This window comes from Suricata suricatta, chromosome 14, assembly GCF_006229205.1.
Source record: "Suricata suricatta isolate VVHF042 chromosome 14, meerkat_22Aug2017_6uvM2_HiC, whole genome shotgun sequence".
Classification (NCBI taxonomy): Eukaryota; Metazoa; Chordata; class Mammalia; order Carnivora; family Herpestidae; genus Suricata; species Suricata suricatta.
The window spans coordinates 12205296-12232560 of record NC_043713.1 but is presented as its reverse complement, the minus strand read 5'-3'; the positions used below and the strand labels follow the sequence as shown (position 1 = coordinate 12232560).

Genomic DNA, 27265 nt, shown 5'->3' with positions numbered 1-27265 from the left:
TAAGCAAGGAAAGTGTGAGTTACAATTTGTCAGCGTTCAGGTCTCTACATGCAGACAGATGTGGAAAATGTGGGTAATTAAGTAATTCAAGCAAAACCTTATTGTCTAGCTCTGTCTTTTTTATTTGAGCTCAAGGCCAAGATAAACCTAAACGGAAGAGTGCCTGGGCCTCTGAGAGTGAATCAGAGGGTGGGGCTAAGAAAAGGGAGGTGCTAGAATGTTTAAAGAAGATTTCTACAGTTACAAGTTACTTAATTCAGCCGCCATCTCTAACAGAAGGAGCCACTTGCCAGTTCTGCTCCAGCAGAAGAAAACAAGGTATTGTAAAACTTTTTATGTTTAAAAGTGCTTATTTATTTATGTTCTCCTTCTCTGCTGTAGTGTCCAGGTAAGTCACAAATGATCAAGAGCTCCCTAAAACAGAAATAATAGATAAAGAAAGCTTCATTCCCCCCACCCACGAATTCTGTGCGAGTCAGACAGATTTAACCCCAATTTGCTTCCGAGTTTGTAGGGGAGAGAAGGCAAAGGGGTAGAGAGAGCCTTCATTTAAAAGGAGTTATGATTTTACCAGGAATGGTGAAACTGTAGACAGCATCTCCTTTAGTCACATTTCTAGATTGGCTACCTCCGTATCCATCAACTTAGGCAAAGAGAAATAGAGTATTGTTAGAATAATTGAGCCCAAACCCTCTTCAGAAGAGTTTGGCAACATGAATTTGATGCCAGTCATTAATGTGTGGGATTAATGGTCTGGCTCTCAACCCTGATCCCCACCTGACATCCCATCCTGGCCGACCCACCATGGACTGTTAGCTTTCTTCTCTTCCATGGACAGTCTGAGCCCCAGTCTTCCACTATGCACTCATCATGAAACACCCCAAACTATTGGTTCCTTCAGAAAATGGCTTTGGGTGAATCCAGAAGTGCTGGGGGACATGCCATCTTCTGGTAGGACAGCCCCACAAAGTAGGCAGTATCATCAGTATCACAGGAAAGTCAAGGAGCCTTGGGTATCCTTTTATAGAAAACAGCGAGGGTCCTTCCTACACCCTCCTCCTTCGCACCATCTCCCCTCCTTTATTCTCCCTCCTGTTCACCTTCTTTCATCATATAGTCCCTCCCTTTTACCACTAAAATATTTTTTAATGTTTACTTATTTATTCTGAGATATATAGAGAGAGGCATAGTGGGAGAGGAGCAGAGAGAGAGGGAGACAGAGAATCCCAAGCAGGCTCAATACCATTAGCACAGAGCCTGACGAGGCTTGATCTCATAAACCATGAGCAGAAATTAAGAATCAGATGCTGAGCCACCAAGGCGCCCCCTACCATTAAAATCTTAAAGACAATGAGAGGCAATGACAAAAGCAATTGTATTCGGAATCCAGACAATGGGGTTGTAGTGACAGTTTTGCTCTGACCTGGCTGTGCACATTGGGCGGCACATGGAACCTTTCTGGGCCTTAGTTGCTTAGCAGATACTACAAGGTAATTGGATTAGGGTGGACTGGGAGGTTCTTTGGGACCCTGGGTATCTATAAAGCGATATTTTGATGAATGATACTATTCTTTTATTACTTTCATAGTTTTCCAGCTTCTCCCCTAAGCCCTTGACAGGTTGAAATTTTACATATTTTACATACATAGTGTATGTATTGCATATTTATATATTTATATACATGTAAGCTGATACATCTATAACTCTTGAAAACTGCAGAAGAATAATTTATTCTGAAAAAAGCATAGTAGGAATATGACCTAGCTATTTATAATCTCTGAAAAAACATCATTGTCTAACGTCGTATGGGTAAATTATTTCCTGTAAAATATCCTCCTAAAATTCTACCTTCTTCAGAAAGTACTTTCCACTCTTGGGTTAAATTTTATTAATGGGTTACCACTTCCAGAAGTTTTTTGTAAAAAAAAAAATGGCAGGAATTGTTCTTTTCTGTTCTGGGTTATACCTCATCTATTAGTGATGATATTAATAAGAGAATTAATGAAGCTGAAGATAACTGGATATTAACTTTCCACCAGAAATTAGCTCTTTCATTAGAGAAAGTTATTGTTTTCAGGAATCTGTTACAAATAATTAAACTCTAGAACAACTGTAGGTAGAAAGATAAAAATCTCAGACCTGAAGATATTACTTTCTCCTTTCTCCTCCCTTCATGGTCAGAAGGGTTTGGAGGAGCCAAGCATATTCCGTAAGAATGCAATTCCAGAGATTTGAAGAGATAGAGCTACAAAAAGAAGAGGGAGGAAGAGGGAGTAAACAGAGCATCATTTGGATGGAGACAGCTATAAAGAGATCAAGGAGGTTATTTCCAAAATAACACTAGATATATCAAGAAAAAATAGACATTGGCAAGTTTTGACTATTTTGAGGGTGTAGAATTACTACAAAACTAGACTTGTTTTTTTTCGTTAGTCAAGTAATATTAGCCTAGGATTAAATCACCTTTAGCATTAAGCAGAAACTACAACTGAGGCAAGGGTCAGAGGCTGGGATTAGATGTAAGCCTATGGTTAGGAGGGATTTCAACAGGATCACTGTTAATCCAATTCATGATGAGACCAAAACTTTGCCCGCACATGCCTCTCCCTTGATTCAACTGTTTGACCACAGAGAACTCCTGACCTTTCTAAAGTATTGAGGGCCAGGTGATATCAGTGTAAGATGTAGTTCTATACAATCGTTGGCACGAATGGGAATTTCTAGGTCTAGGAATTTGATTTATTTTTAATCATTTAACTGGTTTGAGAAATTATTTGGCTATAAAATGGCAACAGATTGAAGTAGTTATTTCTTTGATAGAACTCACATCTTAAAAGACTTAAAATGTCAGGGTAATTTGAGGGCAAATTTAGAGGCTGAATATAATTTTAAAAAATATGAGAAAAACGTGAATTTTTGTCCAAGAAGACGAGTTTCAGAAGGTCTCAAGTGAGTGAGAGTAAAGGCAATGAGGCTGGAGTTCCTTACTTTTCTAAGAGCATTTCCCACCAAGGTATATATGGTTTCAAGTTTAAATGAACAAAGTATGGTGGCTGGAGGCCAAACAATGAACGTTGGAAAGAAATAATAAACAAGTATTTACAAGCATCCATTTTGTGTGAAGTCCTGAGCAAGGTGTCACTGGACATACAGAAAATTTTACTCTCAAGGAACTTACTTTGGGGTTGGAAAGGTCGGAACATATGAAGGCAGAACTAGTGGTGTGAGAAATGTCAAGCAGGGGGCAAAAACGAGGTTGTGGGACAAACTCTTAAAGCTTCTCAAGAAATAGAGAAACAGAATTGGATTTTAACAGAGTAAAGGAGGATCAAGTCATTCCAGGAAGCAGGAATACATATATAAAGGCATGAATGAATAAATAAAATTAAAATATATAAAAATATGGGTGATAGGTAAGAAAAAGCATAAAGTTTCTTGAAAGATGTATAGCCTTTTCTCGTCTACTTGTAAGGTCAGCAGTCACGTGGTACATTGAAAAGAAACACAGGGCTGACAGTTGGGGGACCTGGTTCCACTGCCATTTTTATTGTGGTTTTTTTCAACAAGGAGCTGCTAACTGACCAGCATCCAATTGTTCTCTGTTGTTCTTTCATGCTAAAATTTGACTATTTCCATAGGGCGCCTGGGTGGCTCAGTCAGTTAAGCATCCTTCTTCGGCTCAGGTCATGGTCTCACAGTTCCTGGGTTTGAGGCCCGCATTGGGCTCTGTGCTGACAGCTCAGAGCCTGGAGCTGCTTCGGATTCTGTGTCTCCCTCTCTCTCTGGCCTTCCCGTGCTTGCACTGTCTCTCTCTGTCTCTCAAAAATAAATTTAAAAAATTTAAAAAATTAAAAAAAAATAAAATTTGAGCAATTTCCTTAAACTCTCTGGACTTGAGTTTTCTTCCTTTTTTTTTTAAAGTTTATTATTTATTTATTTATTTATTTATTTATTTATTTATTTATTTAGAGGGCATGAACAGGGAGGGACAGAGAGAGAGAGAGAGAGAGAATCCCAAGGCTCTATTCTGTCAGCACAGAGTCTGACATGGGGCTTTAATTCACCATCAGCAAGATCATGACCTCGGCTGAAATGGGGAGTGGGCTGCTTAACCAACTGAGCTACCCACACGCTCTGGAGTTCAGTTTCCTAATATGTAAACTGATAGTGTTGGTGACATTTCCTATGGTTTATCCAACTGTTATGAATAGGTACACATATAAGGATGAATGGAAATAGATATGTACTTAATGGGTAGAAATATATACATTCGATATACTATATAAAACCCACTTCTAGAATATATATTTTTGTCGTTGCAGGAAGAGGTGATTAAAGGGAGATATTTATGTCAGCCAACAAATCATTTTTTTTCAAAAGTAAAATAAGTGGAGAAGATTATTAACAAGTTTTCTATCCCTGCTTTATTTTTCTTAGGTTTTCCCAATGGACTCTGTAGCAAAATCAATCAACCAATTTGCCCTGAATTTTAGCAAAAAACTAGCTGAATCTGCTGAGGGCAAAAATATTTTCTTTTCTCCCTGGGGCATCTCAACCTCCTTGGCCATGGTGTATTTCGGCACCCACGGTACCACTGCTGCCCAGATAGCCCAGGTGAGTGGGGGACAGTATCCTCTGTGGCCTTCGAACCAAATGCTTTCTTTGACTTTTATCGTCATTTGCCCCCTGAATTCCAAATCGCTTACATAGTACAGCCATGTCCTCCAAAACAAAAGATACACTTAAATATTTACTTAGACCATAAAAAGAGGTCTTGGAAAGAGAATCACTTGGAAAACTGCTGCTTGAGAAACCATTTAAGAGCCTGTGATTTTAGCAAGTTCAGACTGAGAGGGTAACATTATCAAGCTGGGTTTAACACCAAAACCAATTTAATTTTGATTATTAATGTATTTCTACAAGTTATGGTGTGTACTTCATCTTATTTTATTTTAAAACTTTAGTTCCAGCGAAGTTAACATATGGTATTATATTAGTTTCAGATGTACAATACAATGATTCAACAATTCTATACATTACTCAACGCTCATCAAAAGTGAGCTCTTAATCTCCTTTATCTATTTCACCCATCTGTCCACCTACCTTCCCCCTGGCAGCCACGAGTTTGGTCTCTATACATAAGGGTCTGATTTTTTAGTTTAGTTTTGTTTGTCTCTTTTTTCTTTGTCCCTTTGTTTTGCTGCTTAAATTCTACACAGGAGCAAAATCACATGGTATTTGAATGGCTCATACTTTAAATATTGTCATCATCTTTCTGATCTCAGAAGGATTCTCTTGAAGACACAAATGGAAAAATCAAGTGAATTCTATTCTTTGTTTGGTTTGTTCAGTTGTTTCTTCATTCAATCCCTCATTGTCTGAATGATCCTAAAGAGACACGGAGAGCATTAAAATAACAAAACAATATTATCCTATAAGCCATTATTGATTTGCTGTAAGCATCTTCAGGCACAGCGTGTGTGTGTGTGTGTGTGTGTGTGTGTGTGTGTGTGTAAGCGCGCGCATGCGCACCCACAAGTATAGCCATAGATCACAAAAGATAATTAAAAAGCCATGTATGTGTATATGTGTGCATATGTGTAAACATATAAATATATATGTGTGTTTTTAAATAAAAACATAGAAACAAGTAAATCCACGTCTAAATCATGCAATAATCAAAAGGACAAGTAACAATTTCCACTCAAGGTGGTTTTCTCTGTGCTAGATACAGAAAAGGGCACAGCCACTAATTCTGAGTGAAAGAGGCAGAATATATTCTGTCAGTTTTGGCCAAGGATATCATGCTTATTCTTTGGTTCACAAGATAATGCTTAGTTTAAAAACAACAACAAAATCCTGGTTCGTGGCCCGTTGATGACCGGTTAATTATTAAAGGGTTTAACCATTAACGTGACAGACAATCTTAGATGGATTCCAGTTTGGGTCCATTTCATACAAATACATTGCCGTGTGTCTCTCACCCTGGCTTTATTTAAATGTTAGTTCCATAACAACTGCTTCAGTTCGCAGTGGAGATGGGGTTGTTCACGTGCCCCTGTCTGTCACTATGTGTCAGCGTAACCTGGGGTAAACTAGACCTTAGTCCTTATTGTGAGCTGGGTCCACGATGGGGGAGATCCATCGTCCCCTTGTTTTCTAATGTTGTACACTTCGGAGGAAACAAGGAAGAGAACGTCCTTCCTGCAAACTTCCAGATGAGATGCTGGGGTGAACACGAAGAATGTGTCTATAAATGTCAAAGGGTAGTACAAAGTGAGAACCAAACCCCTGAACTAGAATAAACAATTAAATCCTTCAACTGTCTAGATAGCTAGAGCAATGGTTGCTTTTGCTGAAATTTTCTATGCTCTCAAAACAACCATAGATTTAAAAAAATGGCACATGGAATACAAGAGAATTTAACCTCTAAGGGCATTCCCAACATCGTCTTCAGTGTCCTATAGAGAGTATTGGAAGAAAGAGACTAGCTATATAAGTTGGAATTTCAAAAAATTACTTAAAAGCCTCTACTGACTTCATCTGTTCTCATGATTTAAGTGAAATCAGAGTGCCCCTCGCTGCCCCCGGGTTAATTAATTATAAGTTCTGTATTGATGGGAATGCAGACTTGGGTTTACTGATGAGTATTTCACATGATTACATCTTGGCAAAGTGTGTTCACATATTGCCTTTTTGTTCAAATGACAGGTGCTTCAGTTCGGAGACCAGGACATCAAATCTTGTCCTGAAAGTGAAAAGAAAAGGAAGATGGTATGTCTTATTTTTATTGTCTATTTTACGATCAAGGAGAAAACACTTGCAGCACGTCTTTTTGTGGTGAATTTAAGTACCCTTTAATAGGTCACTTTTCTTAGAAACATAGCATAAGCGCACCTGGGTGGCTCAGTCAGTTAAGCATCTGACCCTTGGTTTCAGCTCAGGTCATGATCTCACTCACTGCTCATGGATTTGAGCCCCACATCAAGCTTTGTGCTGACAGCACAGAGCCTGCTTTGGATTCTCTGTCTCCCTCTCTTTCTGCCCCTAACCCACTTCTCTCTCTCTCTCTCTCTCACTCTCTCTCTCGCGCTCTCTCTCTCTCAAAAATAGACATTAAACTTTTTTAATATCATAAAATTATCGAAAAATTTCCAAAATGCAAAAATGTGTGCACTTTTTGGAAAGGCCATATTCTTTCCCTTTATCTCTCTCCACCTTTTTCTTCCCTTTCAAAACTGCCCCACATTCAAACTTATTCTTGCCTTTGCAAACTAAATGTGAAGAAATCGAAGCCCCCAAAACATTTAAATCCTTGCACGGATAACATTAAAGAAGACACGTTTTGCCTATCATGCAATCAATTTCAGCTTTTGTATGCAGTACAACAAATCATTTCATTTAAATTAGGTTGTTCATATATAGACCGTTTTTGTTCGACATTGTTATTTGACGAATTCCTTTTTCTTTCCAAGGAATCCGGTTTGGGCAGGGCTGAAGAAATACTCTCTCACTTCCAGACACTCATCTCAGAAATCAACAATCCCAGCAATGCTGCCACACTTAAAACAGCGAACAGGATCTATGCAGAGAAAATGTACCCATTTCACACTGTAAGTGCAAACATGTTTTAATCTGATGGGAAAGAAAGAGCTATGGGAGACCAATCAGTAGACTCTTTGTACATTTCTCTAGAGATCCTGGGGACAAATTTCATGGTCAGTGTTTCTAGTAAACAACCATTTGGAGCACCAGTAGGTGTCTAATTGTAAAGGAAATCAATAATCGGTCTCCAACCAAATCTAGTGATTAGATCTTTTCGTCTGGAAAAAAGGGGTACACCCGAGGAACAGCCCATGAACATGTATAAAAATGTGGTTTGTCTAATCTCTGGGCTAGTGTTTGTTTCACAGGAAAAGGAGCAAAAGAGGTGGAGTAACTCAGGAGGCTAAGCCTGCAGAGACAAAGGGAGGTAATCATCACAGGAATGTGGCTGGAGACTGTGTCCTCAAGAGCAAAGTTGACTTTGGGACCAGACAAGCCATTTCACTACATGACTTTAGAGACTTCAGGAGACACTCTACATAGAATAATATCAACTTCTCCTTTTCTCTGATGGTAGAGACCCCACAATACAGACCATGATTTCATCCTTAGTTCAGATTCAAAGACTCCTCAGAGTGGTCAGCCCAAGCTGGCCAAGCATGGACTTCTTTCATATTCATCCATCACATCCTTTGGCCCATCTCATAAGAGAGCAGGTGCCCAGTGGGCAAACAGCAAGAAAATCAGATAGGGTAGAGGGATAGCAATCAAAGAGACGAAGTGATCTTGTGGTATCAGCAGCGCTATCCCTGACCATAGCTGGTGAATTCTGGGAAGATAAGGACTTGGGCTTTGTTATGACTAAAGCATGAAAGAATCCAAACAAGGTCTTAAAGACATTTCTATTACTGGTTGTCGTGTGCATTCGGGTTAGATCCAGAAGCAGGAGGTATCTGAGTCCAGTGGGCACAAAGATACAAACTGATACATCTGTTAAAGTGTCCACAAGTCTGGGTTGCGCTCAGAGGGGTTGATCAGAACCCATGAGTTGAGACAGAGAATGGTGCCTTGTGAATCCTTAAGCTTATTTTTTAAATAAATTCTATAGAATTTAGATTTCTGAAGCTGAGTTAACTCACTTTCTTTTTTCTTTTTCTTTTTTTTTTTTTACTGCACACAGTTCCTCAAAGTAATAGAATGAAGAAGTATGACAGCTGTTTTGAGGAATAAATTATGTTCCTGAGACAGGTGCCCCCACAAACAATACCCCCACATATACAACCGCCACCAGGGTGGACCTCAAAGGGCCAGAAGGACTTGGCCAGCTTTCTTCCCTCAGAAAGCCTTTGAATCTCTGACCATGCCTAGCAATCAGTTTTCACGGCAGTGTCGAGTTTTCCCGAGGGGCCCATCACAGGTTTGTGGACACTCAGAGTCCCCGGTGGGCAGCTGTCAGACCCTTCAGGCTTCACTTAGGCTCCGTCCCTGCTGTAGAAAGCCAAGTGCAACTGCCAAAACCTCTTGCATACTGGAATCCATCCTGGGATTCCTAGAGTTTGTCCCTTTTCATTCCAGCCCCATTTCACAGGCATGAATAAATGTAGGGTGTGGGGGTCCCAGAACTGTGAAAGGCAGGTCTCTCTCCTGTTCTGGGCTTCTGCACAGTGAGTCAGTGCCCGGCCAGTTCTAAAGAGGGAGTGTTCAGGTTTTGACCAAAATGGAAGTATGGAAAGACAGAAAGGGGTCAACGAGGTGGGAATTTGCAACTGTCCAGCAGTAGACTTGGTTTCTTAGTTTTGGATAAACTCTACAGATGGAGATATTACCTATATCTTCCAGAAATATTTAGAAGACATGAAAACATACTTTGGGGCAGAACCACAGTCTGTTAACTTTTTTGGAGATCCTGGACAAATCCGAAAGGAGATCAACTCTTGGGTTGAAAGCCAGACTGAGGGTAAGCTTTTACCAACATGCTTGGCAAGGTGCTTTCTCCAAGCATTGCTATATTTTATTGCGTTTGCATTGTATGTAAATAGGTGTCTTTCTTAAGTAGAACTATGGTCACATTCTAGGTATTCGGAACATGTCTTTCTATTCATGCCCATGATTTTTAGATTCACAGCTTTCCCCATGAGTCTTATCCAAAACAAAGAAGTCAAGATAGATGCTAAATGGATAAGAAATTCTTATTTCCCAGTCAATCTAAAGAGAAGTCCAGGGGTAAAAAGTAGGAAAATTAGGAAATTTGTGATACTGCTACATTTGTGATTTCTAAAGAAAAACAGCTAGTAATTAATAACAAAATTGTGGCATTAAAAGTGTCATATGATTTTAAGTAATTTTCAAAATAAGATCATGTGTTAGAGTTTGGGCTAAGCCGCTGTAACAGAGAGACCTGAAATGCAGTAGCTTAATGATAAGATAGAAGTTTCTTTCACATAATAGTCAAAAGGGAGATAAGCAGTCTGTTCCATGAGTCCATCCGGAGACCCAGACTAGGGGGTCAGCTCTGCCATCCTCAAAACATGGCTTTCGTATTTATGTCTAAGAGAGTCTTGAATTTGTCCTTTTATAGTCAGCAGGAAATAGGGACAAGAAAGCCTCTTTGCTCTTAAGGAGATGACCTGAGAGTTTCACACATCAGTTTCACTCGTATCCCAATATCAGTCACATGACGCACTTTCTGCTCCAGTGACCAGCCTGTGTTGATTTGTCTGAGATTTTCTCGGATTTAGCACCTAAAGGTCTCTCAGTCCCAGGCAAAGCGGGACAGATAGTTGCCTAGACTTGCTGTAATAAAGGTCTATAAGATGCCTTAACATTTTTTAAACATTTATTCATTTTTGAGAGACAGCATAAGAGCCAGGAAGAGGCACAGAGACAGAGGGAGACACAGAATTCAAAGAAGGCTCCAGGCTCTGAGCTGTCAACACAGAACCTGATGCGGGGCTTGAACTCAGGAACTGCGAGATTATGACTTGAGCTGGTTGGATGCTTAACTGACTGAGCTCCGCAGGTGCCCCTATAAGATGTCATTTTTAGCTGGGTATCCACATGCTCATCTAAAACTTGAGCACTCTCTTTCTTTTTAAATTTTATTAAGTTTTTCTTTAAATTCCAGTTACTTAGAATATAGTGTAATATTAGTTTCAGGTATAAAATTTAGTGATTTGTCACTTCCATATAACACCTGGTGCTCATCCCAACAAGTGCACTCCTTAATCCCTATCACCCATTTAACCCATCCCCCACCCCCCAGCTCCCCTCCATTAGCATCGATTTGTTCTCTATAGTTAAGAGTCTTCTTGGTTTTCCTCTCTCATGTTTTCTTCTATTATCATTTGTTTTTCATTCCACATATGAGTGAAATCATATGGTATCTGTCTTTCTCTGACTGTCTTATTTTGTTTAGCATAATACTCACAGGCTCCATCTAAGTCATTGCAGACAGCAAGAGTTCATCCTTATTGATGGCTGGGTAATATTCTGTTGTGTATATATACCATCATTTCTTTATCCATTTGTCAGTCAATGGACATTTGGACTCTTTCCATAATTTGGCTATTGTTGATAATGCTGCTATAAACATTGGGGTGCATGTATCATTTCAAATTAGTATTTTTGTATTCTTAGGATAAATACCTACTAATTCAACTGCTGGACTGTAGGGTAGTTCTGTTTTACACTTTTTGAGGAAACTCCATACTGTTTTCCAGAGCAGCTGCACCAGTTTTCATTCCCACTAACAGTGCAAGAAGGTTCCCCTTTCTCCACATCCTTGCCAACACCTGTTGTTTCTTGTGTTGGGAATTTTAGCCATTCTGACTGGTGTGAAATGAGACAGGACACTATTAAAATCCTAGAGAAGAACGCAAGCAGTAACCTCTTTAACTGTAGCAACGTCTTACTAGGCATGTCTCCTGAAGCCAGGGAAACAAATGCAAAAATAAACTATTAGGACTTTATCAAAATAAAAAGCTTCTGCACAGAGAAGGAAACAATCAACAAAGCTAAAAGGTAACCTACAGAATGGGAGAAGATATTTGCAAATGACATATCTAAGAAAGGGCTAGTATACAAAATATATAAAGAACAAAAAACTCAGCATCCAAAAACCAAATAATCCAGTTAACTATGAGTGGAAGACATGAGCAGACATTTTTTCAAAGAAGACATCCAGACGGACAACAGACACATAGAAAGATGCTCACCATCACTCATCATCAGGGAATACAAATCAAAACTACAATATCACCTTGCACCTGTCAGAATGGCTAAAATTAACAACACAAGTGTTGGATTTCTAAAAGGAAATAGTAGAAAGATTCTCATAGACAACCTAAAAGTCTTTTACTGTAATCCTTATTTTAGAAATTAGGAAGCTGAGGCTTTAGAGAAATTAATTTGTCCAAGATCACAGAGTTTAAATCTTTAGAGATAAGATTAGAGTAAGATTCAAATCTAAGTCAGTTTAGCTCCAAAGTCTGAACTCATTTCAACAGACCAAGCTGCCTTTTAAATTGATATATTCAGTAGTCTCCCTTGATCTGTGTCCCTCACTTTCCCCCACTCTCTTTCCCCCTTCCTCTCCCCATGGTCCCCTGCCAAGTCTCTCCTGTTAGACCTATGAATGCAAACATATGGTATCTATCCTTCTCTGCCTGACTTATTTCGCTTAGCATGACACCCTCAAGGTCCATCCACTTTGCTACAAATGGCCATATTTTGTTCTTTCTCATTGCCATGTAGTACTCCATTGTGTATATATACCACATCTTCTTGATCCACTCATCAGGTGATGGACATGTAGGCTCTTTCCATGATTTGGCTATTGTAGAAAGTGCTGTTGAGGGGGAGGGAGGGAGGGGGGTGATGGTCATGGTGGGGGCACTTGTGGGGAGAAGCACTGGGTGTTATATGGAAACCAATTTGACAATAAACTATTTAAAAAAATAAATTGATATAATTATTGATGGTCCATTAGCTCTCACAAAGAAATACAAAAGATGTACTTATTAATGAATAGTAATAATTAAGCCTTAGCATTGCATCAAAGCATGTGGAATGTTTAGGCCTACCACTGGAACTTCGATGCTCGCTAAATATACGTGCCAGGACATGCCTGGCGAGGGCCCCACATACTTCAAACTCAACAGACCTGAAGTCACACCTCAGCATGGTTTTGCCACGCCTCGTCTTCCTCTTGTGTTCCTTCTCCGTCTCAGGGATTGTATGCTCTGGCGCAGACACTCTTGCTCACTCCAGATACCTGACAGATGCTCTCAGCGGTCCCCTTCCTTTGCCTCCTCCAACATGTTTCTGAGTCCACCTTTCCTTCTAATTTCTTCCTCCCCTGCTTTCGGTCTTGGTCATCATTTGTCTGTGCTAATGCAATAACCTGCCTCTATTGTTGCTCCCCTCAAGTCTGATCTCCTTTCTGCCACCCAGAAGATGTACCTATAATATGAGTTAGCCCAGGGAGATAATGTCACTCTTGTACTCAGCACCCATCACAGTGCCCCATGACCTACAGGATGAGTTCAAGCTCCCTAAGCTGACATAGAAGGCCCAGCCGATGCTGCCTGTCTCCCTACTTCAACTTTTGTCATTCTCTGACTCAGTATTTGTTCTTCAAGAATTCCAAGTGCCACAGAGTCTCCAGAACCCCCTGGGCTACCTCATGACCCTGTGCATTTGCTTAAGCTCTTCCTTCTCTCTGAAACACCCTGCCCCGTCCTGGCTCCCAGGCCGGGCTAAGAGCCTTCCTCTTTGCTCTCATTGCACCCGGGGTGAAAGTTTACCCTGACAGGAGCCATATTGTTATTGAAGTTAACCGCTGAAACCTCCTCTATCAGATTCAGGGACCCGTGTGCAATGATGTTGCCTGATTTGAGTTACAGCTTTGAGTCACGAACACACGGCAGGCTTGCTCAGAGCAGTTGTTCAGAACATTACTGTTTGTTGAACTAAACAGGAAGTTGGCAGCCCTGAATTCTCAGTTCCGTTTTCATTGTATTCGTGACTCAAAGGCCATGGTGAGGCAAGAGTGACCATTTTACTTAACTTATATCTGATTTGAAGTCATTCAAAAGTAAGCCTGTTTTTAGAATTCTAGATCAGCTGGCATTTCCTGAGCACTTGCACTTTTTTAGTTGGCAAGAGGACTACATGGGATTGAATAGGCAAAAGCATTCAACATGAGAGAAGTGGACCTAAGGGTAGTCTGGGGCTGAACCAAATCCGAGGTCTCGAATTCTTAACCCAGGGCCTGTTATGCTGTCTGGGAGGGAGAGCGGAGCCGTACTGACAGGAAGGCTGGGAGCAGTTGCTCTGCCTTCTCTCTATCTGAACCCACCACGCGGCGTTTTTCAGAGCTGAGAGGAGAGCCACTGTTGGGTGTGGCATAAGCTTGACCATAAGGGTCCTTGCTGTGCTTGTCCAGCACGGACTGACGCCTTCAAGGAACACGACCAGATCCAACTGTCTGGACCCCACAGCTGCCAGGAAATCTTCCCGTGATGGTAGCAAAGTGCCCCAAGTCTGCTCTACCCAATGTGCTATGTATCACATGTTCTACCCACACGTGACCCTACATGATTGGAAATGTAGCTAATGTGACTGAGGAACTGAATTTCCAACGTTAGTTCATCTTAATTAAATTTCAGTAGCCCTGTGTGTCTAGTGGCTACCACAGTTGACAGCACATAGGAAGTTTTGCTTTTGAGGAAGCACTGAATAAATAATCTTACATGATGGAAGAAAGAGTAGATTTGAGATAGCAGTTACTATATGGTCAAGATATAGGAGAGTCCACACTTTGAAAAACCCTGTGGTCACACTACTAGCAAAATGAAGGTTCCCCCCGGATGAGATGACCAAGGGCATGGTCCGCATCTTCTACTAAGCCCCTGTTTTCCACTTCTATAACTTCATTCCTCCAGCTGGTCTCTTTCTTAGAAGTGGACGCTTCCAAAGAGGCAGAAAGCTGTAACATTTCTGTATTTTCTCTTTACATATTGAACACAAATATCTTCCATGTGAGGGCTAGTCAACATCAAATAAAGTAAGGAATTAGTCAGCTATTCAGGAACTTTGCCGAAGCAGAGTTCTGCACATCCTTAAAAGTTGCTAGAAACTCTTTGGCATGACTGCGCTCCCTCTGAGCCACCTGAAGGAAGCTTCTTTCCTGAAGCGCTCAGTTGGTCGTCTTTCAAGTAGTCATCTGGACTACTGGGACATACAGGGCATACACGTATCACTGGGACATACCCTGGACACACACATATCACTCAATGATAGGGTCAGTTATATGTTGCAATTTTTTTTCTGATTTGTCTTCTTTATAGTCTATAAGCTACTTAAAAGTGGGGGTTGGTAATCCATGTTTGTAATCTCAAAATCTATCATGTGCTTGGCACATAGGGCCCTCTAGTGTCACATGAATAACTCTCTGCCCAGCAGGACTTAACCCTGAAAAATCTTCGAAGATTGTCCTTCCCAATACCTAAAACCACCCAGGGTGCAATGCAATGCGCAAGCCAGTAGGTGGCACTTTAGTTCCCCAAATCCTGGTCAAATTTGGCTCTGTGTGTTACTTTAAATGTGTGTTTAACTATATTTTTTACATCCTTTGTAAAATAATTATATTTTACATGTTCTAACATAGCTGTGGTTTCAAATGGTGAGTTTCCTTGAAAGCCTATGAACCCAGGGAACAATGCAATACAGCTTAAATCATCTGGATCTCTATCAACTTGAGCTAAGTCTGTGCAAAACCCACTCCTTGATATGTTCTCTATTTGCACCCACAGTCTATCACATGATAGAGTAATTGATTAAAAATGCCACGGAGCCTTTAAAATGTAAAACTTCTGTGCTAAAAATGAAGATTGAAAAGAGAATGGAGATGGTCTCCCCATGTTAAACCATCAAAGACATTTTAAATTAGGTTTGATACACTGTCTTTAGTAAGATAGAAAAATGGATAATGTTTCAGAAAGTTTTGACATTAGCATTTAAAATGAAATTCAAATTTCATTGTTAAAACCAAAAGTCTGTTTCATAGGTGAGGGAGATGTCGTTTTGTCTTGTTTGGAAGAGACATGTCCAAGTCGTACCTCAGATCAACTGGAATTTCTAGAAGTACTGCCCCCAGAACTTTTTATATAAAGCTGCACAGGTGCTTCTGACGTGCCTCCCGTGAGGACTGCAGCTCAGGGGCGCGTGGGGGTGTGGTGCGGGCTCCGGGAGCTGCTCAGCAGCCTGCGCCCATCTCTTCCCAGTCCCTCTTTCAGTGACTTCCGTGGGTAGCTTGGAATCAATATGGCGAGAATCCTGACACCACACAAATGGCCTACAAATCATGTGCCTCCTTCTCCCACCCCTGCCCGGAGCCAGCTGACCAGCAAGCCACTAGAAATGGAAACCAGAGCTCTGGATTTCACTTAACGGTTGCTTTATTCTATGTTACTCACTTACTTTTTCCAGACTACTTTTCGTTTGTAAAAATAAAGGGAAACTGAGAAGTTAAGCAGACCTAATTTAACTGTTCTTTAATAAACATTTTTAAAGTTTATTTATTTATTTTGAGAGGCGGGGAGCAGAGAGAGAGCAAGAGGGAGAGAGAGAGGGAGAGCACGCTCGGTCCGCACAGTCAGCACAGAGCCCAATGCAGGCGTCGAACTCAAGAACCATTAGATCATGACCTGAGCGGAGATCAAGAGTCAGACGCTTAACTGACTGAGCCACCCAGTTACATATAATACATGTTACAAATAATCCTTATTTTTTAAAACCACAATTCAGCAACCCCACTATGTCCTAACCATACTGCGACCTGAGTGTCCTTACTGATGCACTAACCTGCGAGCTAACGTGTTTGCTCTCCGTTGGCGGCGCGCAGGGAGGCATAAAAGGCCAATAGACCGAACGTCTTCAAACCAGTGGCTCAGTCCTCACTCCATGTGAAACTAAATTTAGTGAAACTAAATTTGACAGTTCATAAGCCCAACCCCAGGCGAATTAATTCATATCTCTGGAAGTGAGGCTCAAGCATCAGTATTTCTAAATCCTCAGGTGATTCTAATTCACAGTCAAGGCTAAGAATAATTGCTGTAAATAGAATAATTCCTTCAGTCTTACTGACACCCCCCCTTTTTCCAACAAGCTCCACTACTCATGTCCTTTGAGCTTCCAACTCCCTGGATAACACTTGGACTTCCTCAGGAGTCCTCGTGTGTGTGTGTGTGTGTGTGTGTGTGTGTGTGTGTGTGTGTATGGGCATGCACATGCACACGAGGGCTTTACCTATCAGTCTAATCCATCTATATTTTCTCTTCAAAACTTACAGTTCTTCTATCGCATCTTTTCTTAGCTTACATTCCTGTTTCAGAATTATTCTTTTGAACAAATATTTATTCAAGTAAAGCAATATTTTGACTATGAAATCTAAGGCTTAAGAAAGAGAACTTTACGCAAATCTTGTACCCTAGTTATCAAATTTGTTTTCCGTGGGAGTTTGGGTTAGCCATTTTGAACCTAATTTATGTGTATTCTAGGATTGAGCAAATAAGCAAATATATTGGGAATAATAAGGTCCAGATTTCTAATTGACAGAGAAAGGAATTACAAATAAGGAAAAGCCAAGGTGAACATAAACCCCACCGTGTTGGACTGAAACAGGTGATATCAATCTGACTTCCTCATCTTTAATATATAAGCAGAAAGAGAATTATATCGACATGGAAATATTTGCAGATGTGTGTATATATAATATATGCATTCCCTAGCTTTCCCTGCTGCGCAATGACACCCCATTAGAAATCAGTATAGCTAATATTCACATCTTGATTTCTGAAAGCCATCCCTTAAAAAAAGGTAACCAGGGCTCCTAGAAAGCACCAAAGAAACCTTAGGATATACTGTGGTACCAGAATGTAGGGAAATGCTCAAAATTTTTGGGAACATGTCAAAAGGATATAGGAGCCAAGTTGAGGAGGTTTCCAATAATCAAATCTGGGATAGTTTGAGAAACAAAATAAATGATGATAGTACTAAATTATAACACATAGAGTAAAACAAATGTTCATGATATAAATTATTGAACACCTAAGAAAAAGAAAGAGATGGGAAAGTTCTTCTTTTTAGTAGAATTCCAGTTAATAAGTGTAGAATAAATAGTGGAAATTAAAAATCACCATTTGGCAAAAACTGTAGCAATAATTGTTTCAGTCTATATCATCAATAAATGCTAAAGTTAGTGAGCAAAAGTTTGGGGAATACAAGAACCTTATATGGTCTCAAAGTATCTCTCCACATGATAGTTATTAGTTACAAAAGGAAAACGTCATAATTTTACACTGAGAAACCTGTAGAAATCGAATCATCAAAGTTAATAGCAGTAGTAATGGGACATATGAACATCATATATTTCCTGGTCTGACTTATTGAGAAATACACAACATTGCTTCTTCGATTGTGATGTTTTCCCAGGGCTGCCATAACAGATGACAACAAACTAGAGAGTTTCAAACAATAGAAAGGTTTTTTTCCCACAGCTCTGGAGGGTGCATGTCTGAAATCAAGGTGTTAGCAGGGTCAGGCTTCCTCTAAATGTTGTAGGGAAGGCATTGTTTCATGCCTCTCTCCTAGATTCTGGTGGTCGCTGGCCATCCTTGACTTGGTTTATGGACACTTCACTGCAATCTCTGAGTCTGTTGGCATATAGTTTTTTCTTTATGTCTGTCCTATGTCTGTGTTTTCACAGAGCCTGTCCCCTCTCTGTGTCCATGTCCAAATTTCCCTTCTCTTGTGAGGATGTCGGTCATTGGATCGGAGCTATCCTAATCCAGTGTGACCTCGTCGTAACTTGATTCGATCTGCCAAGACCCTGTTTCCAAATAAGATCACATTCACAGGGACTGGCTTTCAGGAATGAACATATCTTTGTCAGGGGATACAATTGAGGAAATAACAGACAAAGGTAAACTGAGAATTGAGGGAGATGCTACCAAACTTTTTTCAAAAATGTTAAAGTCATGAAAGACAAAGAACAAATGAGGAACTGTCCCCGATTAAGATGAAATGGCACTTAAATACAACTTGAGATCTTGGATTGATTTCTTGTCCAGAAGAAGGACTCTATAGGAAAAATAGATGAAATTTAAATAGGATCTGTTAGTAATATTATATCAGAGCTAACATCTGGTTTGGGTCATTGGTGGATATGAGATCCTATCACTTAGCAGTTTTCTATATTTGTCATTTTTGTAAGTGTGGCACATTGCCAGGATGTAATGATACCATTTGTAATCTGTCCTCTTGCTCTTTTAGGAAAAATCGTGAATCTGCTACCTGATGATGCTGTGAATACTACAACCAGAATGGTTCTGGTGAACGCCCTTTACTTTAAAGGAATATGGGAATATCAATTTTTAGTCCAAAATACCACAGAAAGGCCTTTCAGAATAAACAAGGTAAAAATCTAATAATCCACATGAGTTTTACAGGGCATCGTAAAGGAGATTCTAGTTTAGATTCACTCTTCTTTCTGAATGTACGTTCTTGTAAATTCTCGTTCTTACCAGGACAGGAATGGCTGAGCTAAAACCCCCCAAATCCAACATGCTCGGGATTTCCCCTTTCATTGTTTTTTTTTCCTCTGAAAACAGACTAGTCACATAGTTTATCACTCAGTCCTTGCTATGACTATGATAGAGTAGATGACGTAGTTATTATATTTATTTCCCAGGTGGCTAAGTGACTGGAGTCACACAACTGGAGTTGTGTCTAAGTCGGAAATCTACCAGAACCATAACCCCAACTCTTCGCTATCAGTTCTGTTCTTGTTCTACTAGATCAACACTCTCTTCTACCAAACTTTCACCCTTCCATAAGTAAGACAAATACAAATTTAAAATCTCATCTCCTTCATTGAGTTTTCTCCTAGTGTTAGGATGCAACATGGTTATTTTTGTGATAGGAACCGAAGGCCACAGAAGGGAGATTAGTGTAAGATGACAGATCTCAAAGAATCCAATGGCTGGAATGTGGCTGGGCCTTGGAACTTGAGTGGAAACAGGATTCAGTCTCTATCTTTTCAACTCTGTTTCTCCCATCTTTCTCTCCTCAGGCGACAATCTAACTTTTTCTTCTTCCCAGTCCACAAGTCCATAATCTGGCTACTCACAACACTGCCTCTGTTTTAGACACCAGTCTGATAGGTCTCATTTTAAATTCCCAGGAAAGGAATCGATTATCTAACGTTGGTTAAACTGTTTGGTCCTGGGGCGAGTCACCTCACGTAAACAGCGCTGCCAGGGACCTACGGCAGTTATCCCGTGGATGTGTGCAATAGATGGATCTTGCCCAATCGGTGGGATAAAGATGGGAAACGGGCTGGACACGTAATGGAATAAGCTAGCCAGAAGTGAGCTGGATGGCTACCTGGGTTAGTATATCCACAAGGAATTTTCAGTTGCAAGTGATAAAAATAGCATTCCAAACGAGCGCCTGTCAAATGAGAATTGTATTCGCATTCGTTCATGTAACTCAGAGGAATTGAGAAGTCCAGGAAGTCTGATACTGAAGATACAATTTATCCATATCACCCGGAATATGGCTGTCCCTTTGTCAGCCTTCTAGCTTCACAACCCTGGTCGATAAAGTCTTTGCTGCTAGCTCTAACAGGATGCTCCCAAGAAAGACTCTATTTTGTGCCATTTATGTGCTCATCCCCCAAATAATCACTGTATCATGAAGTCTCCTGAATGAACAGCTCTATTCACATGGCCACTTCGTTAGCAAAAGGATGAAGCTTTGATTGCCATTTAGCTCCTTATAGGATGGACAAATGACCTATGTCTACAATATCTGAATTGCAGGGTTTTGTTTTGTTTTATCATTGTCTTTACTAAAAATGGTCATTTTAAAGAGCATTTTTAGAGCAAATTGAGAGCAAAGTAGTGTTCCCATATATCCCCCCTCACATAATTTCCCTTATTATTAGCGTTTTATAAAAGTGTGGTGCATTTGTCACAGTTAATGAGCCAATATCAATAACTTTTTATTAACTGAAGTCCATAGTTTACATTAGGGTTCACTCAGTCTTGTACGATTCCATGGGCTTAGACTAATGCATTATGTTGTGTATCTGCCATTACAGTATCATAGGGTAGAGTTTAACTGCCCCCAAAAGTGACCCGGACTCCACCTACTCATCCCTCCTCCTAAATACCTGGCAACCACTGACCCTCTTACTGTCTCTGTAGACTTACTTTTTCTGGAGTGTCGTATCGTTGGAATTGTAGAGTATGTAGCCTTTTCAGAATGGCTTCTTCCACTAGGCGATACGTACTTAAGTTTTCTTCCTGTCTTTCCACGGCGTGATAGATCAGTTCACTTTATTGTTGAATGGTATTCCATTGACTGGAGGTACCACAGTTTGTTTAGCCATTCACCCTCTGAGGGACATCTTCGTTGCTTTCAGTTTTTGGCAGTTATGAATAAAGCTGCTATAAATATTTGGGTCCAAGATTTTGTGTAGGCAGAAGTTTATCTCATACTGGTAAGTACTCAGGAGCACACCTGCATCCTGTGGTAATACCACATTTGGTTTTGTAAGAACCTACCAAAAGAACTGTCTTCTGAAGGGGCTTGCTCTTTGCATTCCCATTGGCAGAAAAAGACATTTCCTGTTGCTCCACATTCTTGCCAGCAGTTGATATTGTCAGTGTTTTGGACTTTTAGCCATTCTAAAAGATCTGTAGTGGTGTCTCATTGTTCTAATTTGCAATTATGTAATGGCATATGGTTGAGCATCTTTTCAAATACTGTATGTCTTCCTTTGGTGAGGTATCTGTTCATGTCTTTTGCCTATGTTGTAAAATTGGGTTGTTTTATCATTGAGTTCTTTATACCTTTTGATAAAGTTCTTTATACCTTTTGATACCAATCCTTGATCGAATATGTGTTTTGCAAATATTTCTTCCTTGTCTATTATCTTCTAATTCTCTTAATAAATTGCAGTGTTTATGATACTAAATACTTTCTCAAATGCTTGAATGTGAAATACACCTTATTCAGTTTCTGAATCATTGACAGTTACATAGTTTGCATAAGATTATATAGCTTTTTAAGAGTTTAGCAGGATCCATCTTGCTTTGATTTACAGAGGCTGTCATAATAATGTTATAAAAGAAACTTCCATATCACTTACTACTAATGCCATCCAATGGAACACATATTTCCAGAAAGCAAGGTCTGAATAACTTTATTCAGCATTTTGCGAAGAATCACCCATTTTACCACTGTCTCAGACAACTGGGCACCAATTATGATACAAAAAAATTAAGGATTTGGTAGAACACTTCCTCAGTGATTTTGCTACTTACTTCCCATAGAGTATAAGCAAACCGGTGCAGATGATGTCCATGAAAACAAAACTCAAGGTTTTTCACATTCCAAAGCCACAGGCCATGGGCCTCCAACTCGACTATAACAGCCGTGACCTTAGCCTGCTCGTCCTGCTGCCAGAAGAAATCGAAGGACTGGATCAGGTACAGTCTCTCTGATGTGAAGGTGGTTCTGGTGTTTATCCGTCTGGGGGGAGCATAAGACATAGTCTCCCTGTTCTTTGATTCCGGTTGAGGAAGGCAATCAACATACCGGAGCCCTGGCGACTTTACCTTCACGGTGTCATTCAAACTTTCTAAACTCTGTCAGTTTGGTGCTACTACCCTCAGAAAGGCTGCGAATCCACAGGCTCTCACACTGGGGAGCTAGACAAGCAGCCACACGAGCAACAGAGTGTCTGTCACAAAGCCTTGTGCATTGGTATATCTTTCAATTCGTCTAGGTCTTTCTTCTCCCTCTGGTAGAGCCTACCTAATTGGAGATTACTTTTTTTAAATCCCTTGCATCAGTCTAGCTTTAGATATACATTTTTAAACATGACACTGTCTTTCAAAACTTAAAAAAATTTTTTAATCAAGTAAACAGTCTTGAGGAGAAGTAGTCCATATCAGTACCACCTCTGAGCATTATTTAAGTTGTTTACAGCCAAATTTCTGGTCAGACCATGTTTTTGAGCCATTTGTAGTTTTTTTTACATTTTTTATATTTATTTATTATTGAGAGACAGAGCACAAATGGGGAAAGGGTAGAGAGAGAAGGAGACACAGGATTCAAAGCAGGCTCCAGGCTCTTAGCTGTCAGCACAGAGTCTGATGTGGGGCCCAAACCCATAAACAGTGAGATCATGACCTGAGCTGAAGACATGCACTTAACTGACTGAGCCACCCAGGCACTCCCCTATCTGTAAATTTAAACTGCATGAGAATGTTAGTTTCTCATGCAATGAGTGGCCTGGCTTTCTTTGCACAGTGCATAACTTCTTATGTGTGCCAGATTCTTTATGGTAAAAATAAGACCAAGTGTGGACACTAAACCATTAAGGTCCCGCCCTCATAAGCCTTTCTTCCTAAGAGTGCAGGTTCCTGAACTGAATATGTTATCAGATTATTAATGTACATCATCTACAAGTATGTAACTGACAGCAATGCTAGGGTGTAGAAAAGTCTCAAAGCAGCAAAAGCAAGTGTTTTGAAACAAGCATGTTATTTTAAAAGCGGTGGCTCAGTTGGTTAAGCATCCGACTCTTGATCTCGGTTCAGATCATGAACTCACAGTTTGTGAGTTCAAGCCCTGAACTGAGCTCTGTGCTGACAGTGCAGAGCCTGCTTGGCATTCTCTCTCTCCCACCCTCTGCTCCTTCCCTGCTTGTGTTCCCTCTCCCTCTCTCTAAATAAATAAATTTAAAAAAAATCAAGCACATTTTTAACATATATTCTTAAGCATATGGATGTGTATATATTATTTAAAAAAATTAACTATAAAGAGGAGAAAAACACTCTCAAAACGACACTAACAAAGGGCATTACTCTTAAGATGTGGGGATTCTCCTTTCTTTACTTTTCCTTCACTTCTTTTTTGCATAGCTTAGTAGTGACTAATTTCATATTGTGGTGGCATTTTATCTTATCTCTGATTTTGATTTCAAAGAACCGTCTCCCATGTTAATATAACAAATGTTTTTTTTTTTTTTTGTCCCTGGTACACAATTTCTTCTAAAGTTTATGCTTTCATGTAGACATCATCTAAATGTATATTTCTATTGCTGCATTTCCGTGTGTAGTTGATGTCTTGTATTGCTGTTATAGAAGCATTGCCATTGTTTTAAATGTTCATTTGTTTATTTTGAGAGAGAGAGAGAGAGAGAGAGAGAGAGAATGAGCAGGGGAGGAGCAGAGAGAGAGGGAGGGAGAGAATCCCAAGCAGGCTCCATGCTGTCAGCACAGAACCTGATGTGGGGCTAGAACTCACAACCTATGAGATCATGACTGAGCCTAAATCAAGAGTCAGAGGCTTAGCCTACTGAGCCACCCAGGTGACCCGGAAGTGCTGCCATTTTGAATCAAGGGCTAATTCTCCTGTATCTTGAGAACTATTAAGTTGCAAAGCAAAGATTCTGCAGGTCAACAGTGTGAAGGATCTCACGACACAAAGAATTTTCCAAAGCGTGTGCTTTGTTACCCGGGATAACGGGACTGATCATACATAATTCATCTGCGTTGTATTTTGAGGCATCGCTCAACCAAGACTCTTCCCTTTACCTTGACTCTCTCCTCCTTGTTCCAAACCTGCAGCTGGAAAAGGCCTTGACCTATGAGGAGCTGAGCGAGTGGACCAGCGCAGACATGATGGAGTTGTATGAAGTGCAGCTGTATCTCCCCAAGTTTAGGCTTGAAGAGACGCATGATCTCAAGTCGACCCTGAGCAGCATGGGAATGAGCGACGCCTTCAACCAGGCCGCCGCGGATTTCTCAGGAATGTCTATGGGCAGAGACTTATACCTGTTCAATGTTTTCCACAAGGCTTTTGTAGAGATAAATGAACAAGGCACCGAGGCTTCCGCTGGGACCGGGAGTGAGGTGCGTCATCGAATTAAACTCCCCTCCATTGAATTTAACGCAAACCACCCGTTTCTCTTCTTCATCAGGCACAACCGAACCGGTAGCATTCTCTTCTACGGGAGATTCTGCTCCCCCTAAGCCATTATCTCGCTCATCAAATGAGACCACTTTACAGTGTGAAAAGCGCACCGAAAGATGGAAGAACACAATTATAACAAAACCCAGCTTAGAAATAATGCATTTTAGTGAATTTACCATACCTATAGAGCTATTCTTACCACTTCACATTTTGTCTTCGTGTGACTTTTATTTACATTTCAGAAGTACTAGGTTATTCAATTGAGTGCCTTACCATTTTTGAACTCTCTGGTCACTGTATTTTCGTTGTCACGGATATTTTGCAGGCCTCGTTGAGTGAAGAAAAATCTTTACAAAGGTGATATATGGATAAGCAGGAATTTTCTCAGGAGTGTAATTCTGATAGTTCACAAACTACCACTGTAAAATGAAGCTTCGACACCTTCTGTGGAGTATTAAAAAATATACTTATGTTAACATTAATAGGAAAGCCATGAAATCCTAACAAAATACGAAGTTTAGTTACTACCAATGCTCCAGTGTTTCCTTTATAGTTTGAATAAATGTATAATGATAATGTTAGATGATCGCAACGGGAAAATGTGTTAGGAGGATACAAAATTCCCTGCGTTATCTTTGCCACTTTTCTGTGAACGTAAAAGTATTCAAAAATAAACATTTCATTAAGAATAATTATGTGTAAAAGTGGAGTCATACTATCATCCCTCCTTTTAAAAGCCTTATGAAGTAGAAGAAAAAGTTCTAATCGATATAATATATATTGTCAGTTAGAAGAAGATGTTTTTAGAAACGCTGAATCTTCATAAACTTGGCCATGTTTTCCCAATTTCCTCAGAAGCTGTTCACACAACTGCTTAGTGGCAGCCCATCAGCTGTATTTCTAATTTTAGAGGTTGACTATATACTCTAAATTCTTTTTTATATTCATCTAATATAATGAAATAGTTCATTTAAATAAAATGAAAGACTAGATCTGTCATGAACAGTGTATGAATTAGTGTAAGAAAATGTGTTTTCTGGTATGAAATCCTGGTTCAGTATCATAGGAGTAAAAAAACAAGCCTTCGCTCCCCAAAGAGGAAACCGTAATATGTATGATATTTTACCATATTTCGATGAAACATTTTGTGTCTATCCACATCTCATACTAAGTAGCAGCAAAAAATAGCCTTTGTGTCTGTGTTCATCTATTGGATGCTTTTCCATTGTTATCCAATTTTATTACTAAAAAATGTTAAAACTGTCACATATGAGTACTTAAAAAACTTGCAAATATAATTTTCCAACTTCATAAAAACCTTACCAAGAGAAGAGATTTGGTGGATATTGAACGTATGCCATTGAAAAGTTTCGGTTTGCAAAAGCAAATGATTTTCAAGAGGATAAGTAGATTTTCCACACTTAGATGCCAACCAGAAACCTTGGCACAGTCAGTACATGAATGAAAATCAAGTGTCAAGGTTTAGTCAGTACAAACAACGATGCCTTTATCTGTTTAAACTAACCTGGTTCCTAAGAAGCATTACTTTATGACAGCTATCAATCCCAATTTAGAAATAAACTGAACTTGGGGCACCTGGGTGGCTCAGTTAGCTAAGCACTGGACTTCAGCTCAGGTCATGATCTCAGAGTCTGTGGGTTCAAGTCATCTATGTGGAGCCTCAGCCCCGAGGCTCCTTGGGTTTCTGTGTCTCCCTCTTTCTCTGCCCCTCCCTTGCTTGCTCCCAATCTCTCTCTTTCTCTCTCTCAAAATAATAACATTAAAAAAAAAAAAGAAAGAAATAAACTGAACTTAAAACCAGGTCTTCAAATAACTGTATTTCAAAGCCTTAAAGTAAGGTTAAAACATTCAATCACGTTGATCACGTTAAATTTTGAAATAATTTCTAAGCGCAAAAACCGTGCATATTTCGAATAAATAGTCTTCTTAGTTTTTGAAAGTTTTATGTTTTACAGCGTTTATAATATTTTAGTATTTAGCATATTAGCATCACATCAATACTGAGATGCATGCTCAAAACCTCTCTTGATGGGGGTCCTACTGAAACGGTTTGGAAACCACTGGCTTTAAGGCCCTTTAACTTCTGGTCTTGCTTTTTTAGTCAGTTTCCAAGGCGAAGCCCCAACTTTGACACTGCTCTTGCACGTACACACGCATGCACAAGCACGCACACAACGAATACCGCGCGAACTAACCCAGGAAAACGAACCGAGCCTCCATCGAGCAGGCGTTCGGGAAACACCAACACGAGTCCGGATCCCGGCCTCCACCCCCCCACCCCTCCCTGCCCCTGCCCCGTGAGGCCAAGTGCGCCCGTGCCGGGCACAGGAGCGCGGGGGAGGCTGGGGCTCCTCCCGCGGACCGCGGCTGGCAGCCCTGCAATCCCGGCCGGCTCTGAGTCACCCGCCGGAAGCCGCGCCCGGGATCGCGGTGGCAGGGACTCGCGCAGCCAGCGGGGGAGCAGCCAGAAGGGGGGAGCAGCCGGCGCGGGGAGCAGCCAGCCGGGGAGCAGCCACAGCGGCCAGAGGAGCAGCCAGCCGGGGGAGCAGCCGGCGGGGGGAGCAGCCCGCCGGGGAGCAGCCACAGCGGCCAGGGGAGCAGCCCGCCGGGGAGCAGCCACAGCGGCCAGGGGAGCAGCCAGCGGGGG

General features: G+C 40.6%; 1 protein-coding gene across 1 annotated transcript; it reads left to right on the top strand.

Moving 5' to 3' along the window:
* Window positions 1-152: 152 nt before the first annotated feature.
* On the top strand, window positions 153-25289 carry SERPINB10 (serpin family B member 10). The gene is made up of 8 exons (XM_029922436.1): window positions 153-318; window positions 4438-4614; window positions 6712-6774; window positions 7476-7613; window positions 9385-9502; window positions 18880-19022; window positions 21948-22103; window positions 24252-25289. Exons 2-8 carry the CDS (start codon window positions 4447-4449, stop codon window positions 24654-24656), a joined length of 1191 nt encoding a protein of 396 aa, XP_029778296.1. The 5' UTR covers window positions 153-318; window positions 4438-4446; the 3' UTR covers window positions 24657-25289.
* Window positions 25290-27265: the final 1976 nt, after the last annotated feature.

Coding starts and splice junctions, on each gene's coding strand:
- SERPINB10 (XM_029922436.1), top strand. CDS start 4,447: ATGGACTCTGTAGCAAAATCAATCAACCAATTTGCCCTGAATTTTAGC. Junction 7,614..9,384: donor AAATGTACCCATTTCACACT/GTAAGTGCAAAC, acceptor TATATCTTCCAG/AAATATTTAGAAGACATGAA. Junction 19,023..21,947: donor GGCCTTTCAGAATAAACAAG/GTAAAAATCTAA, acceptor TACTTCCCATAG/AGTATAAGCAAACCGGTGCA.